This window comes from Eleutherodactylus coqui, chromosome 12, assembly GCF_035609145.1.
Source record: "Eleutherodactylus coqui strain aEleCoq1 chromosome 12, aEleCoq1.hap1, whole genome shotgun sequence".
NCBI lineage: Eukaryota > Metazoa > Chordata > Amphibia > Anura > Eleutherodactylidae > Eleutherodactylus > Eleutherodactylus coqui.
The window spans coordinates 103,062,635-103,078,708 of record NC_089848.1 but is presented as its reverse complement, the minus strand read 5'-3'; the positions used below and the strand labels follow the sequence as shown (position 1 = coordinate 103,078,708).

The following is a 16,074-nucleotide window of genomic DNA, read 5'->3' as shown; positions in this document are numbered from 1 at the left end:
GCAGGTCCCAACTCTGGGATATACAGCCATAAGGAGAATATGGGTTCCCCTAACTATCTAATGAAGCAGCTGCCATCTACTGCATCCAGGTGCCAATGAGCAGAGAGGTGGCTTTGCATGGTTGCTTGTCTGCTTCCTTAATTTCCATAGCAGTAAATGGAGAGAACGGCATGGGCACTTCTTCATTCATTTTCCACATGGATGCAGCAGCAGCTGGTTGGCTCACCTTGGCATTTGGAGATAAGCGGGATCTCATTTTCCATATATAGGTGCAGATTACAGAAGTGGAGAAGTTTATTCAGTCATATAATTAATACAGTAAATATATTTTTAGGTTATAGTTAAAGGGGTTGTTCTGAATTAGGGATTACCCACTGACAACAAACTTATCGCAGTACATCTTACTGGGAATTCCAATGTCCAGTTGTAATATGTGGTAGCAAGTCTTCAATATCCCTGCAGTGCCTCCACAGGAAAAATTAAGAATTACACATTTCTTAGTGAATTCATGTAATACATGGATGTGCTTGGTCTTCCAGAGTGAGTCCCCCTTTTAGGAACTAATAGATGATGGCCCAGAATAGAAGAACCCCTCTTATTACTGGGAAGTGTCACATAGGGAATTTGACAAAGGAAATGTATTACCTATATTTTTTACCAATCAAAAGCATTAAGTACTGCACTCTCCATTTTTTCTAATCTGTTTTTATTGTATGATTGTAGATTTTTTACTCTTTTTGTCTGGACATGACTTTGGGGGCAGCCATCTTGCTTTAGCAACAGTTAGCAAAATTTAGAAAGATACTTTACTGCAGTTTCATGGGCGATAGACCAAATGAACAAGAGAGTGTTGTGGGAATATCTGTGACCTGTTCAGGGAGGGGGAAGAGGTGAGCTGTGACTCTCACCTTTTGGGAAGGCCAGCTCCTGCATTAACTATATATAGATGTCACCTTTCATTGTAATCCTACTCGTGATGATAGTGAGATGACTGCTGAAGTATTCTCTACAGAACAGGAAAGGTCAGGCTTTAAGACACTTTTAGCCCATTAAGGACCAAGCACAATCAATTTACGGCGCCTGGTCCTGGGTTTTAATATGATAGTAAAAATCCTGCGCGGGATTAGAACTCCTGCAATGAAGCCGGACCAGGTCTTTCTGCCTTCCCCTTTATAGGATAGATAGAGCTCAATGAGCGCTTTGTATTGAAGAGAGAAAGTGGAAGTGTTACTTCCGCTACGTAACCTGGTGATCATGTGACCGCCGGGTGCCCCCTGCCAAGACAGAGCTGCAGGGTACTAGCAGACTCAGAACAGCTCTGTTAGTGTCAACTGTCACTACAGGGGGCTTTTTCCCCCTGTAACAGGGGCTCCCATGGATGTGAAATTAAAAAAAAATGTGAATGACCCCCAGAGGTCCCCCCCCCCCCCCTCCACCCTATCTCCACCCCTCACCACTAGAAGGGGTCTGGGCGGATGAAACTTAGCAAGCAGTGGTGAGGGGCTAATATGATCTACATGATAAATTTGACTGACTGTTACTTTTAAACATCCATATAATATCCTCCATATAAAAGCTCATGTTCTTCCTCGACTCTACAGATGCTGCCCCAGTATAAAGTGACTGGAAACTGAAAGCTCTAACTTGTCACGGATTAATGAGGGGGGTTTAATATTGTGTTCCTTCTTATGATACAAATGCAGGATCTCATGGAGCCCAATTAGACCATAATAAAACATTTGAGCCAACAAGGCGCCTAGTTGTTTAATTACAACACTCAGTAGTGAGCGCAGAAGGGCCATGGAAAAATGTACAGCAATCTTCCTGCAGTTATTCTTATATGATCGATGGTTTGCCCCGGACATCTAGTGCCATAAACACATCTCTGTGTTTCTAAGAATGTACCGAGGTAAATAAGGAAATTCCAGTCTATTAATAACAGCGCTAATTAATCTTCAGTGCTGCTAAAGTACCTCCACAGCGCCACCTCTTGGTAGGTGACTTCCCTATATGTCAATGTCCAACCTTCTAACAGGCCTTGCAATGTGACTAAGGATATAAATCAAACTAGAATCTTCTCCAGAAGAAAAGGACACCCATAAAAGTTGTTTTCCGATTGCCATGGGCAACAAGAGCACTTTCTTCTGTTTTCCTGAGGCTAGGGCTGTTCAGGCCTGTGACATGGGTCCTATGTGTAACCATATAGTCTCCGAATCTAATAGAAATCAATGTGGGTTGCACTGCAACTCACCAGTAGCCACTACTGCGACCCAAGAGATTGCAAAAAATATACCTTGCGAATACTTTGTGATCTGCAGGCTGCAGTTGCAGGCACTTAATAGTCGCAACGTTCCATCCGATTAGGCTCCAACAGCAATCTTTGGTCACATGGCCCCTGTTGCTGCCAAAGTCGCCATGTAGCCCTAGCGTAAATGAGGCCCACTGTGAGTCAATATTGCCTAATTGCATATGGGTGTCAGAGGAGAGGTCTCTTGATGGGGAGCAGCTTCTATGAGATAGAATGTAGAACTGCTTGGATGAACTTGAGACTCCCATGTTTTATATGGCTGGCGATTCCTCTGGATGCAGAGTTACCAACCGGCTGTAAATTTAAACTTTTCTCATTGGGATTTATCCTGGTATTTCCTATAGACTGTATGGCCACTTTTTTTTAGAGCCCCTGGCCCTTTCAAGATTGGAGGTTCCGTTTATGGAAATTAGACCCTGAAGTGCAGCATAAAATCCCTTGACAAGTTTTCCGTGGATCAGTTTCAGTGTGAATCCATATTAGACAAATCCAGCGATCTGAGTGATTCCAATGAGGCCGGGTCATCAGTGCTGGACTAGCCAGGGCCAGAGGTTACTGTCATTGTGGAGTTTTCTCATTTAATAGTGTGATAGAGGAAAACATCCAGAGAAAGGGGATCCTGTGGACAGAAACAACTTGTCGCCGAAAGGGGTCAGAAGAGGATGTCAGGAATCATTCTGACCAACAGGTGCTGCACAGTCAAGAGCAGCCGACTACAACGTTAGTGCTCCAGTTAACATGTCCAAACACACAACTCATCATTCCTTAGCACAGATGGCCTATAAGAGTAGGTGACCGGTTCCAGCACCATTGTATCTAAGAGAAACAGGACAGTGAGACTTCAGCAGGGCAAAAGAGCGGAAAAATTGTATCACTGAGCAGCAGAAAAACGTCTTCTGGTCAGATGAATCCAGATTTCTGTTGCTCAGTGCTGATGGGAGGTCAGAAATTGGCCTAAGCAGCATGAATCGATGACCCCTTCCTGTCAGCTGGTCAGAACATGTCAGCACCTCCATCTAATCTGCAGCAACTACATGAAGCTTCCTGTCCGCAGGGGCCGATATTCCTGCAGAATGATTTCAACACCTAGTGGAATCTATGCTGCAGCTAATTGCTGTGCTTCTGAAGAACAAAGACTGACCAATGGCTGCTACATGGGGGTCTCTAATAAAGTGAACACTGTATCTCAATGTTTTTGCTCTAGATAGTCCTGAGCTCTGTCTGGCTCTTCATGGTACTATAGATATTATTTAATATGTAACCTCTGTCTGAATGGTTCATTCACTTCCCTTGTCATTCACTTAATCTATCTCCTTGTATTCCCAGATTTCATTCTATGTAATAGTGAAGGCGATCTACACACTTGGACACAGCGCCTCCCTGATAGCGCTCACCATCGGAAGTGCAATTCTTTGTTTATGTCGGTAAGTACCCAAAATGGTTATTTGAAGTGACATTGTAGGGAAAACATCGGGCTTCATGTTTGGGCAAATCTGCAGAAGGTTCTCACTGTTTGTAAGTTGGACACTGCAATGTTCTGCTTTGTTTTATCAGAGCAGACAAACATTTTAAAGCCATGCTGTGATTTAAAGGGAACGTGTCACTAGAAAATGATCTCTTGTAGAAATCACGTTTTTATGTTAAACATATTTTTAAGAATTTCTGAGGATTTTCTTTTATTTTTTATGTCAAGATCTAGATTTTTTTAAAAAACAACTTTAAATCCTGCAGTTCCCACACAGACCACTAGGGGCTCATCCACATCTGCATTTGTCACCTCTATTTGAATTCCGTCTGGCTATTCTGTTTTTGGAGCAGCCAAACAGAATTTAATAGGAAATAAACAATTCAGTTTTTACCCCATTGATTTTAATAAGGTTTGAAAAAATAAAACTGTTTCCATTTTGATTTCCGTTTTTTAAACAAATAGTGCTGCTGACTGCGCTATTTTTTCAGTTAAAAAGACAGAAATCAAACAGAACAGAAGTAAACCGAAACAGTTCCATTTTCTTCAAAACCCATTGAAATCAATGTGGGGGAAAAAAACTTTATTTCCTTTTGAATAAATCTGGTTTGAAGTAGTAGAATAGTATATATATATAGTACATTCCCTTTAAAGTGTGGCCTACTTATGGGTGGAGTCTAAGGGAATACATGCTCAGAGGGTGTATGAAAAAATGAGGATAATGAGCATGCTGAGATTTTCAAGACTACATTCAGTGCATTCTCAGTGGCATGCTACCAATATTGGCAAACCATGCCACTGCCGTGGGGAGCACGGGGATGGGGAGTACAAGGGTGAATGGCCTCACCTCCTTTCTCATCACCCTCTTGTACATCCGCAGATCTGTTACTCGCAGTAACACTGAGTCTCTCAGAGGTTCTAGATACCAGGCGCTGTATGCGAAGGTAATCCTGACTCCTCCCCATCTCCTGTTCTAGTGTATAGTACATGCAGGAGATGGGGAGGAGTCCATATTTCCTCTGAAAGCGTCAATACTACTGTGAGTGATGGATCTCCTTTTAAAACACTGCTGCGTGGTTGGATGTTAAGTGGAAAGAGGAAGGTAGGCACTATTATATTAAAGGGCCGCTCCAGTGATTTGTTTTTTATTCATTCATTATGCAGCTATCTCCCCAGTATATATAAGTGACCTAGTGCTACCATAGTTCGTTAGTTATTTCTTTCTGGCTTTAACTCCTGGATTCTTTTTCTTCGGATGGTCATGTGATCTCAGTTCTGACCAGCTCTGATCTATTTGGAGTAATGGATTGATTTTCTAATCAATGTCTAAGTCCGTGTGATGATATTATATGTAGTGTACCACAGAGCTTGCTTCCTCTTACTGATGATGATCTCACAGCTCCTGTCCCACAGTTATAATGGAGGAGATCACAGCTCATCCTCCTGACTGTATACTTATGGTCTGTAGCTTATTGGTGAATAAAGATAGTAATGATAATGAAACTGTTTCCTCAGCAAGCAGAATGGTATAGCCTTAGCTAATACTTTGCTGATGCATCATGGGATTAATTTAAAGTGAAAGTAAAACAATCTCACTCTCAATATGGTCCCTAATCAGCATCAGACAGGGGGTGCTGCACTCAATGGAAGTGACTGGAATATACAGAGAAGACCCCCAGAGTCTGACAGGCAATCAGGTGAGAGGAGCAGGTATGGAAAATGTGTTTTTACGCTAGAGTGGCCCTTTAATGAGGGCAAAAGGAAGCACTATTATATTAATGAAGACTATAGGGAGCAGTGTTTTACTAACTAGATTGACCCAATGTTCGCTACATGAACATGAAATGTTTGGAAGAATGGTTTCTGTGGACTTCTAAATCTGCTTGGTTGGGTAATTATTAAGAGGGTCGCTTTGTATTTGGAACAGATATCTAATATAAAAAGCCTACAGGTCTGTCTCTGTCTTTTTCTCTGTCTCTCTCTGTATATGCCTCTCTCTGTCTGTCTCTCTCTCTGAGCATTCCTCATCACTGCTCTCTGTCTGTCTGTCTCTCTCTCCCCCTCTCTCTCTGTCTCTTTTTCTCTCTGTGTCTGTCTGTCTCTCTCTCTTTCTTTGTGTGTGTGTCTCTCTCTCTGAGCATTCCGCCTCACCGTTCTTTCTCTCTGTCTCACTGTGTCTGTCTGTCTGTCTCTCTCTCTCTCTTTCTGAGCACTCCCCAGCACTGCTTTCTTTGTCTGTCTCTCTCTCTCTGTCTGTCTATCAGGGATGTATTAAGAGAAGCATAGAGTCTAGATCACGTGAGGTCATTATCCCCCTCTACTCATCCTTAGTCAGACCCCATCTGGAATTCTGTGTCCGGTTCTGGGCACCCCACTTTAAAAAAGGCATAGACAAACTGGAGCAAGTTCAGAGAAGAGTTACCAAGATGGTGAGCGGTCTGCAAATCATGTCCTACGAAGAATGGTTAAAGGATCTGGAAATGTTTCTCTTGCAAAAAAAGAAGGCTGATAGGAGACTTAAAGGGGTTGTCCCGCGCCGAAACAGGTTTTTTTTTTTCAACCCCCCACACCCCCCCACCCCCGTTCGGCGCGAGACAACCCCGATGCAGGGACTTTAAAAAAAAAACAGCACAGCGCTTACCTGAATCCCCGCGCTCCGTTGACTTCGTACTTACCGGTTGAAGATGGCCGCCGGGGTCTTCTCCCTCCGTGGACCGCAGCTCTTCTGTGCGGTCCATTGCCGATTCCAGCCTCCTGATTGGCTGGAATCGGCACGTGACGGGGCGGAGCTACACGGAGCCCCATTGAGAAGAGAAGAAGACCCGGACTGCGCAAGCGCGTCTAATTTGGCCATTAGACGGCGAAAATTAGACGGCAACCATGGAGACGAGGACGCTAGCAACGGAGCAGGTAAGTGAAAAACTTTTTATAACTTCTGTATGGCTCATAATTAATGCACAATGTACATTACAAAGTGCATTATTATGGCCATACAGAAGTGTATAGACCCACTTGCTGCCACGGGACAACCCCTTTAATAGCTGTCTACAAATATCTGAAGGGCTGTCACAGTGCAGAGGGATCAGCTCTATTCTCATTTGCACAAGGAAAGACTAGAAGCAATGGGATGAAACTGAAAAGGAAGAGACACAGATTAGATATTAGAAAACACTTTCTGACAGTGAGGATGATCAATGAGTGGAACAGGTTACCACGGGAGGTGGGGAGTTCTCCTTTAATGGAAGTGTTCAAACAAAGACTGGACAGACATCTCTCTGGGATGATTTAGTAAATCCTGCACTGAGCAGGGGGTTGGACCCGATGACCCTGGAGGTCCCTTCCAACTCTACCATTCTATGATTTGTATAGGGGCAGTTCTGAGTTTTGCTATGAGCCCCCATGAGTTCTATGTACCCCCTTGTTTATTTCGTATACAGATTTCAGCACTTCGAAGGTAGAAACACTGAAATTCACAATGAATCTGCAGCAAAATCCCCATGCAATGCGTGCGGATTTTGCTTCTGATTCTCTGTAGGTTTGACACGAGATCGACTGCAGAAATATTCTGCCATGCTGGAACACCTAAGGCCTCGTTCACAACGCAGAGCTCGCTGCAGACTTGACATGGAATCTGCTCTGATCACACATCAACTCCAAGTCAGATGCTGATAGTGATATAAAACGATATTTGCCTTGCTGCTGCCAAGAGGCACTAATGGAGATGTTTACGCCGGAGATGTTTATGACAGCGAGAGACGTCAAGCGATGAGAAGTAAGCTTACACGGGTGTCAAATAAACAATGTGTTGTAGGCGCCTACATCGGCATATTTTACTATACTTTCTGACCCCGCAAGGCATGCTCATTTGCTTGCACCGATGGAAATGACTGATTAGTTCCAGATGTGTTGTTCTTCCAGTGCAATTACGCATCTCCTTGCGTTTTAGGCATCTCCTTGTGTATGGCGCACATTCGTGTAACCCCTAATGACTTCTATGAGGCCCTTGGTCTGCAACTATGTAGAACGATAGAGAACATTCTGTTTTTTGAGTTTTTTATTTTTTTTACGCGACAGAAATGTAAGTGCAAAATATGGAAACGTGAATAACCCAATGAAATCACTGGGTTCCATCCCCTGCGTGTTGCACACACAGAAAACGCCCATGTGAAGCCGGCCCTAATGTTAGTTTTGAGGGGGCATAAAGGGTTGCCATTTTGTACTAGTTGAACATTTTGGACTATTCCGGATTATTATGTCTTGGTAAGCACCTTGACGTGTTACGCCGCGGCTCTTCTTATAAGTCATTTTAAGTGTTTTTAAAAAATGTTCAGGAGCATACATGTTAATAAAGACTGGTATTTTGCTCATTTTGGTCAGTCGCGCACATCTCGACTTTGGTTTTTGGTTTTTATGTTTATTATGACATTGTTCAGTAAAGGTATTTTGTAAAAATGTGCCGCCTCTGTCAGTGTCGTATTGCCACGCGCAACAGGTGGCACAATTTAGACCAAGATTTTAGTAAATTGACAAAGACCAATTTTGGTAAATTGTATAGAAAACCAGACACCCTGGCTCACTCAGCACTCTTGCCATTATGGGCGAGGGACTTGCTTCTATGTAATAACGACTTTAAAAATAGAAAATATTAGTGTTTTTTTAATTATCTTTTATGTCCTTCAAAGTTGAAAAGAGCTAATGACCTCCGGCATATTAACATTTAAATATTTTACATCATCTATACTGCAGCAGGCCAAGCGGTGGAGCTTAGAGGAGGTTTTCCAAGTGACCAATTTATGTTTGCAAAATATAGAAGGTTGAATTATGTAATGGCCGTAAGCCTTGATTATGGTAATATGGAACATGTGGAACATTTTATTGATTCACTTATATTCCTTCTCATTTTCATTAGAACAGGTCATACAACACTACATTCACACATAACAGGAAAGCCGCAAAAGATTTTGGTGCAAATACATGTGGATTTTGACGCAGTTGTCAGGCCCATTTTTGAAGAAGTGAAATCAGCAATATCAGGGCTTTTCCAGACGACCATATTTACGCAGGTATATTTCCACGTTTAAAAGTCGCACATAAAATGCGACCATGTGAAGCATTGGATTTCAATGGATTCATTCAGATGAACGTGTTTTTTCCGCACAAAATATTTCTGTATTTTCAGAAAAAATAGGACCTACTTGATGTTTTTCGGGCCGTCTTTTATATGGTGCGTGAAAAGATAGGTCTTGCCCTATCTTTCGACGTGTTACATAGCAAGCTCCCATAAACTTCTATGGCAACTGGAAAAAAAGGGAGGGGGAGGAAGTTACCCTGTGTACAACACTGGGAAAAGAAGACAGCTTGCCGTAATTAGGCATTAATTGTCATTCCGAGCATTTTATTCCAATAGTTTTCAGCGTGGTTTTTTGCATATGTAGTGGCCTGAAGCAGGGGCGTAACTATAGGAGATGCGGGGGATGTGGTTGCACCCGGGCCCAGGAGCCTTATGGGGCCCATAAGGCCCCTCTTCTCCATATAGGGAGCCCAGTAATATGAATTAAGCATGATAGTTGGGGGCCCTGTTACAGGTTTTGCATTGGGGGTCCAGAAGCTCCAAATTACACCTCTGGCCTGAAGTCTACATATCTGGCCCCTCCATAATAGTCATACATGTCACGTCTTCAGTGTGGATGCACTGTGCAAAGTGTCTTGTTTTCAGTTATGTGTATTGCACAGCTGCAGCATGTAAGAGGTTAATATCTGGAAGTGGCTGGGATATGTCTGGACAATGTAACAAGTTTGTCTAGTCACATGGTGGCCTATGAATATAAATATGAGTGCTTGAGAGTTAGGTGTGGTCTTAAATCTTTTTCAATGGTTGTGAGAGGAATAAGAGTGCCGGCCACATGGGGGTACCTTCAACTCTCATGTGGTGAACGGATAGAAGCAGAAGAGAGGTATCCTAAGGTCCCCAATTCCAGGAACCGCTTGTGAGAAGTTAGAGAGAAGAAAGTAGTCTGCCGTGCAGTGTTCACGCTACAGAGTACAAGTGAGTGACAGTGGAGTGTTCCCTTCCCTTGTCCTCTTCTGGAGTGTTCCCTTTCCAGGAGCGGAACCTTACAGATATCTTAGCCTGAAGGTCTGGTGTCATCATGTGTTCTCCTCCCTGACCCTGCCTAACTGTCATTCCTGCACTGGCGTGTGAAGTTTGTACCACAAGAAGTAAAGCATAACAGCTGGCCTAATACTTGGACATTGCCACCATATGTGTAAGGTTGTCCCCCCCTGACCTTCGCACCTCAAGCAGACATCAGACTGTGCAAGATTAACTCTAAATAATGTGTCGGGGGTTTTCTACCATCTAGTGAGTATTTTATAGAAGTTTTCCTGAATGCGAAAATATCTAGAGAATTCAAGTGAATTATTTAAAATTTTCTTAGTTTCATCTATGCTGAATGTTACATCCACGTCTCTTTCCCATTCCCTGAGGAACCACGGTTTATCAGAGAAGAAATTTAGAACCAGTCCTTTGTGTAGGTGTTTTACAAGTTTTTTGAGTCGCACAGGAAAGGAAGGATAAGTCTCAAACTAGAGTGGGTCTCTTAGTATGTTGTGACAATATTAGGCCTGTGCCCAAGACGTACCTGCCTCCGCTTATTTCCGGAAGACGTAGGTGTTGTCTGGTTTCCACGGTAACCTAAACTGCTGTACATTTCTTTCCAGCAGTGCAGGAGTTAATCCCTGCAGTATTCCAGTTCAACTGCAAAGCATCAGCCATCAGCTTCCTATTTAGCCGTGCTGGGATCTTCATTGCATTGCCTTAGTGCTGGTGTCCCTTGCTACAGCTATCCAGTCTGGTTCATATTTCCTAGTGTCTTCTTGATCTCCATCTTGTACTCTCCGGTGTTCGTGTTCACTAGTGCTGTCCTGTCTTGTATTGTCATTATCTCTGTGTTGAGTCCCTTCTGTTTCCATTAATTGTTCTCTGTGTGTTCGTTTAGCTTTCAGTTCTCCTTTTCGGTGCTCTGTCAATGATAGACAGTCCCCAGGTGAAGAGTGCGGGGCCGTTCTTGTCAGGACGATCACCCAGCTTCTAGGCAGGTCTTTTCCCCTAACCCTCTTTCAGTTAAGTTTTGACCATGCGCCAGCTGTTCTTAGTGTTCTATTAGCTAGAATGGAGGGGATCATTGAGGCAGGGGTCATTGGTTTCAGACATAGGGATCGTAAGACCTTAAATGTGCCTTTTATAATTGGGCTAAATGCTTGAGGTTTACTCAGGAAGGAATTGTTGGACCATAAAAGAAATTGGTTATCTGGAATTAGTAAGGATCTCTCTAAATTGATAGTGGGTAAATCTGATTTAGGATCCAACATCTGGATTTGAGCATCACTTTATAATTAGAGATGAGCGAACGCGTTCGTCCGAGCTTGATATTCGTGCGAATATTAGGGTGTTCGGGATGTTCGTTATTCGTAACGAACACCATGCGGTGTTCTGGTTACTTTCACTTCCTTCCCTGAGACGTTAGCGCGCTTTTCTGGCCAATTGAAAGACAGGGAAGGCATTACAACTTCCCCCTGCAACGTTTAAGCCCTATACCACCCCCCTGCTGTGAGTGGCTGGCGAGATCAGGTGTTCGCCTAATATAAAAGTCGGCCCCTCCCGCGGCTCGCCTCAGATGCGGTGTGAGTTAGATGAGGGACAGTGCTGTTTATACCGGAGCTGCTGTAGGGAAAGAATTGGTAGTTAGTGTAGGCTTCAAGACCCCCCAAAGGTCCTTATTAGGGCCACTGATAGCTGTGTGTTGGCTGCTGTTAGCAGTGGGATTTTTTTTTTTCTCAAAATCGCCTCTGCAGACCGTTGCACCTGGCATTAGGGACAGAAGTGCTGCATAGGCAGGGAGAGTGTTAGGAGTGAGTGTAGCCTTCAAGAACCTCAACGGTCCTTTCTAGGGCCATATTTATCCGTGTGCAGTACTGTCCAGGCTGCTGTTAGCTGTGCTGCATTTTTTTTGGGCTTCTCAAAATCGCCTCTGCAGAGCATTGCACCCTCCATTGATACTGCAGGGAAAGAATTGTATAGGCAGGGCCACAACACAGTTATTATTCATAGAATATACGCAGTGCTGCCTTTTGGTGGGAAAAAACTGAAAACAAATCTATTTGTCCAGCCTCTGTCCGTCCTTACGGGCGGTGGAGACGTGTGAGCTGCGTGAAGAACAGTGCTAAATCATACGCACCCAGCTACGCTTTACTGCTGGCTTCGCCATTTGCTTTCCTTAATTGGGAAAAAAAATACCTGCTCTGCCAGAGTTATAATAACTCTGCTACCCTCACGTTCTGTGACACATAAGCAGGGACACAGCACAGTTATTAAACTTCTCATGTTCATAGAATATACGCAGTGCTGCCTTTTGGTGGGAAAAAACTGAAAACAAATCTATTTGTCCAGCCTCTGTCCGTCCTTACGGGCGGTGGAGACGTGTGAGCTGCGTGAAGAACAGTGCTAAATCATACGCACCCAGCTACGCTTTACTGCTGGCTTCGCCATTTGCTTTCCTTAATTGGGAAAAAAAATACCTGCTCTGCCAGAGTTATAATAACTCTGCTACCCTCACGTTCTGTGACACATTAGCAGGGCCACAGCACAGTTATTAAACTTCTCATGTTCATAGAATATACGCAGTGCTGCCTTTCGGTGGGAAAAAACTGAAAACAAATCTATTTGTCCAGCCTCTGTCCGTCCTTACGGGCGGTGGAGACGTGTGAGCTGCGTGAAGAACAGTGCTAAATCATACGCACCCAGCTACGCTTTACTGCTGGCTTCGCCATTTGCTTTCCTTAATTGGGAAAAAAAATACCTGCTCTGCCAGAGTTATAATAATTCTGCTACCCTCACGTTCTGTGACACATAAGCAGGGACACAGCACAGTTATTAAACTTCTCATGTTCATAGAATATACGCAGTGCTGCCTTTTGGTGGGAAAAAACTGAAAACAAATCTATTTGTCCAGCCTCTGTCCGTCCTTACGGGCGGTGGAGACGTGTGAGCTGCGTGAAGAACAGTGCTAAATCATACGCACCCAGCTACGCTTTACTGCTGGCTTCGCCATTTGCTTTCCTTCATTGGGAAAAAAAATACCTGCTCTGCCAGAGTTATAATAACTCTGCTACCCTCACGTTCTGTGACACATAAGCAGGGACACAGCACAGTTATTAAACTTCTCATGTTCATAGAATATACGCAGTGCTGCCTTTTGGTGGGAAAAAACTGAAAACAAATCTATTTGTCCAGCCTCTGTCCGTCCTTACGGGCGGTGGAGACGTGTGAGCTGCGTGAAGAACAGTGCTAAATCATACGCACCCAGCTACGCTTTACTGCTGGCTTCGCCATTTGCTTTCCTTAATTGGGAAAAAAAATACCTGCTCTGCCAGAGTTATAATAACTCTGCTACCCTCACGTTCTGTGACACATAAGCAGGGACACAGCACAGTTATTAAACTTCTCATGTTCATAGAATATACGCAGTGCTGCCTTTTGGTGGGAAAAAACTGAAAACAAATCTATTTGTCCAGCCTCTGTCCGTCCTTACGGGCGGTGGAGACGTGTGAGCTGCGTGAAGAACAGTGCTAAATCATACGCACCCAGCTACGCTTTACTGCTGGCTTCGCCATTTGCTTTCCTTAATTGGGAAAAAAAATACCTGCTCTGCCAGAGTTATAATAACTCTGCTACCCTCACGTTCTGTGACACATTAGCAGGGCCACAGCACAGTTATTAAACTTCTCATGTTCATAGAATATACGCAGTGCTGCCTTTCGGTGGGAAAAAACTGAAAACAAATCTATTTGTCCAGCCTCTGTCCGTCCTTACGGGCGGTGGAGACGTGTGAGCTGCGTGAAGAACAGTGCTAAATCATACGCACCCAGCTACGCTTTACTGCTGGCTTCGCCATTTGCTTTCCTTCATTGGGAAAAAAAATACCTGCTCTGCCAGAGTTATAATAACTCTGCTACCCTCACGTTCTGTGACACATAAGCAGGGACACAGCACAGTTATTAAACTTCTCATGTTCATAGAATATACGCAGTGCTGCCTTTTGGTGGGAAAAAACTGAAAACAAATCTATTTGTCCAGCCTCTGTCCGTCCTTACGGGCGGTGGAGACGTGTGAGCTGCGTGAAGAACAGTGCTAAATCATACGCACCCAGCTACGCTTTACTGCTGGCTTCGCCATTTGCTTTCCTTAATTGGGAAAAAAAATACCTGCTCTGCCAGAGTTATAATAACTCTGCTACCCTCACGTTCTGTGACACATAAGCAGGGACACAGCACAGTTATTAAACTTAGATAATTCATTCACTAGAGGCAGTGGGGCCTTTCATTTTCAAAAAAGGGAAAAAATTATATTTGGCCTGCAGTCTTGCGCCAATTTATTTCCTGCCTGTGAAATCAAATCACTGGTAATACAGCATGCTGAGGGGTAGGGGTAGGCCTAGAGGACGTGGACGCGGCCGAGGACGCGGAGGGCCAAGTCAGGGTGTGGGCACAGGCCAAGCTCCTGATCCAGGTGTGTCGCAGCCGACTGCTGCGCGATTAGGAGAGAGGCACGTTTCTGGCGTCCCCACATTCATCGCCCAATTAATGGGTCCACGCGGGAGACGGTTATTAGAAAATGAGCAGTGTGAGCAGGTCCTGTCCTGGATGGCAGAAAGTGCTTCGAGCAACCTATCGTCTACCCGCAGTTCTGCGCCGTCCACTGCTGCCAATCCGAATCCTCTGTCTGCTGCTCCTCCTTCCTCCCAGCCTCCTCACTCCACTACAATAACACCTGCTCAGGAGCGGGAGCACTCCCAGGAACTGTTCTCGGGCCCCTGCTTAGATTGGGCAGCAGCGGTTCCTCTCCCACCAGAGGAGTTTATCGTCACTGATGCCCAACCATTGGAAAGTTCCCGGGGTCCGGGGGAAGAGGCTGGGGACTTCCGCCAACTGTCTCAACAACTTTCTGTGGGTGAGGAGGACGATGACGATCAGACACAGTTGTCTTGCAGTGAGGTAGTAGTAAGGGCAGTAAGTCCCAGGGAGCAGCGCACAGAGGATTCGGAGGAAGAGCAGCAGGACGATGAGGTGACTGACCCCACCTGGTGTGCAACGCTTACTCAGGAGGACAGGTCTTCAGAGGGGGAGTCAAGGGCATCAGCAGGGCAGGTTGCAAGAGGCAGTGCAGTGGCCAGGGGTAGAGGCAGGGCCAGACCGAATAATCCACCAAGTGTTTCCCAAAGCGCCCCCTCGCGCCATGCCACCCTGCGGAGGCCGAGGTGCTCTAAGGTCTGGCAGTTTTTCACAGAGACGCCTGACGACCGACGAACAGTGGTGTGCAACCTTTGTCGCGCAAAGCTCAGCCGGGGAGCCAACACCAACAGCCTCACCACCACCAGCATGCGCAGACATATGATGGCCAAGCACCCCGCAAGGTGGGACAAAGGCCGTTCACCGCCTCCGGTTTGCACCCCTGCCTCTCCCCCTGTGCCCCAACCTGCCACTGAGATGCAACCCCCCTCTCAGGACACAGGCACTACCGCCTCATGGCCTGCACCCACACCCTCATCTCCGCTGTCCTCGGCCCCATCCAGCAGTGTAGTTCAGCGCACCGTTCAGCCGTCGCTTGCGCAAGTGTTCGAGCGCAAGCGCAAGTACGCCGCCACGCACCCGCACGCTCAAACGTTAACCGTCCGCATCGCAAAATTCATCAGCCTTGAGATGCTGCCGTATAGGGTTGTGGAAACGGAGTCCTTCAAAAGTATCATGGAGGCGGCGGCCCCGCGCTACTCAGTTCCCAGTCGCCACTACTTTTCCCGATGTGCCGTCCCAGCCCTGCACGACCACGTCTCCCGCAACATTGTGCGCGCCCTCACCAACGCGGTTACTGCCACGGTCCACTTAACTACGGACACGTGGACAAGCACAGGCGGGCAGGGCCACTACATCTCCCTGACGGCACATTGGGTGAATTTAGTGGAGGCTGGGACAGAGTCAGAGCCTGGGACCGCTCACGTCCTACCCACCCCCAGAATTGCGGGCCCCAGCTCGGTGCTGGTATCTGCGGAGGTGTATGCTTCCTCCACTAAAGCACCCTCCTCCTCCTCCTCTGTCTCACAATCAAGATGTGTTAGCAGCAGCATGTCGCCAGCAGTCGGTGTCGCGCGGTGTGGCAGCACAGCGGTGGGCAAGCGTCAGCAGGCCGTGCTGAAACTACTCAGCTTAGGCGATAAGAGGCACACGGCCCACGAACTGCTGCAGGGTC

The 16,074-nt window shown here is 45.6% G+C and overlaps 1 protein-coding gene across 1 annotated transcript in view; it reads left to right on the top strand.

The window, feature by feature from the left end:
- Nucleotides 1–16,074, top strand: part of VIPR2 (vasoactive intestinal peptide receptor 2) — a 120,342-nt gene that overhangs the window by 77,097 nt on the left and 27,171 nt on the right. The window contains exon 5 of the mRNA XM_066584619.1: nt 3,635–3,732. Coding sequence (XP_066440716.1) covers nt 3,635–3,732 — 98 coding nt within the window. The remainder of the gene's footprint in view (nt 1–3,634; nt 3,733–16,074) is intronic.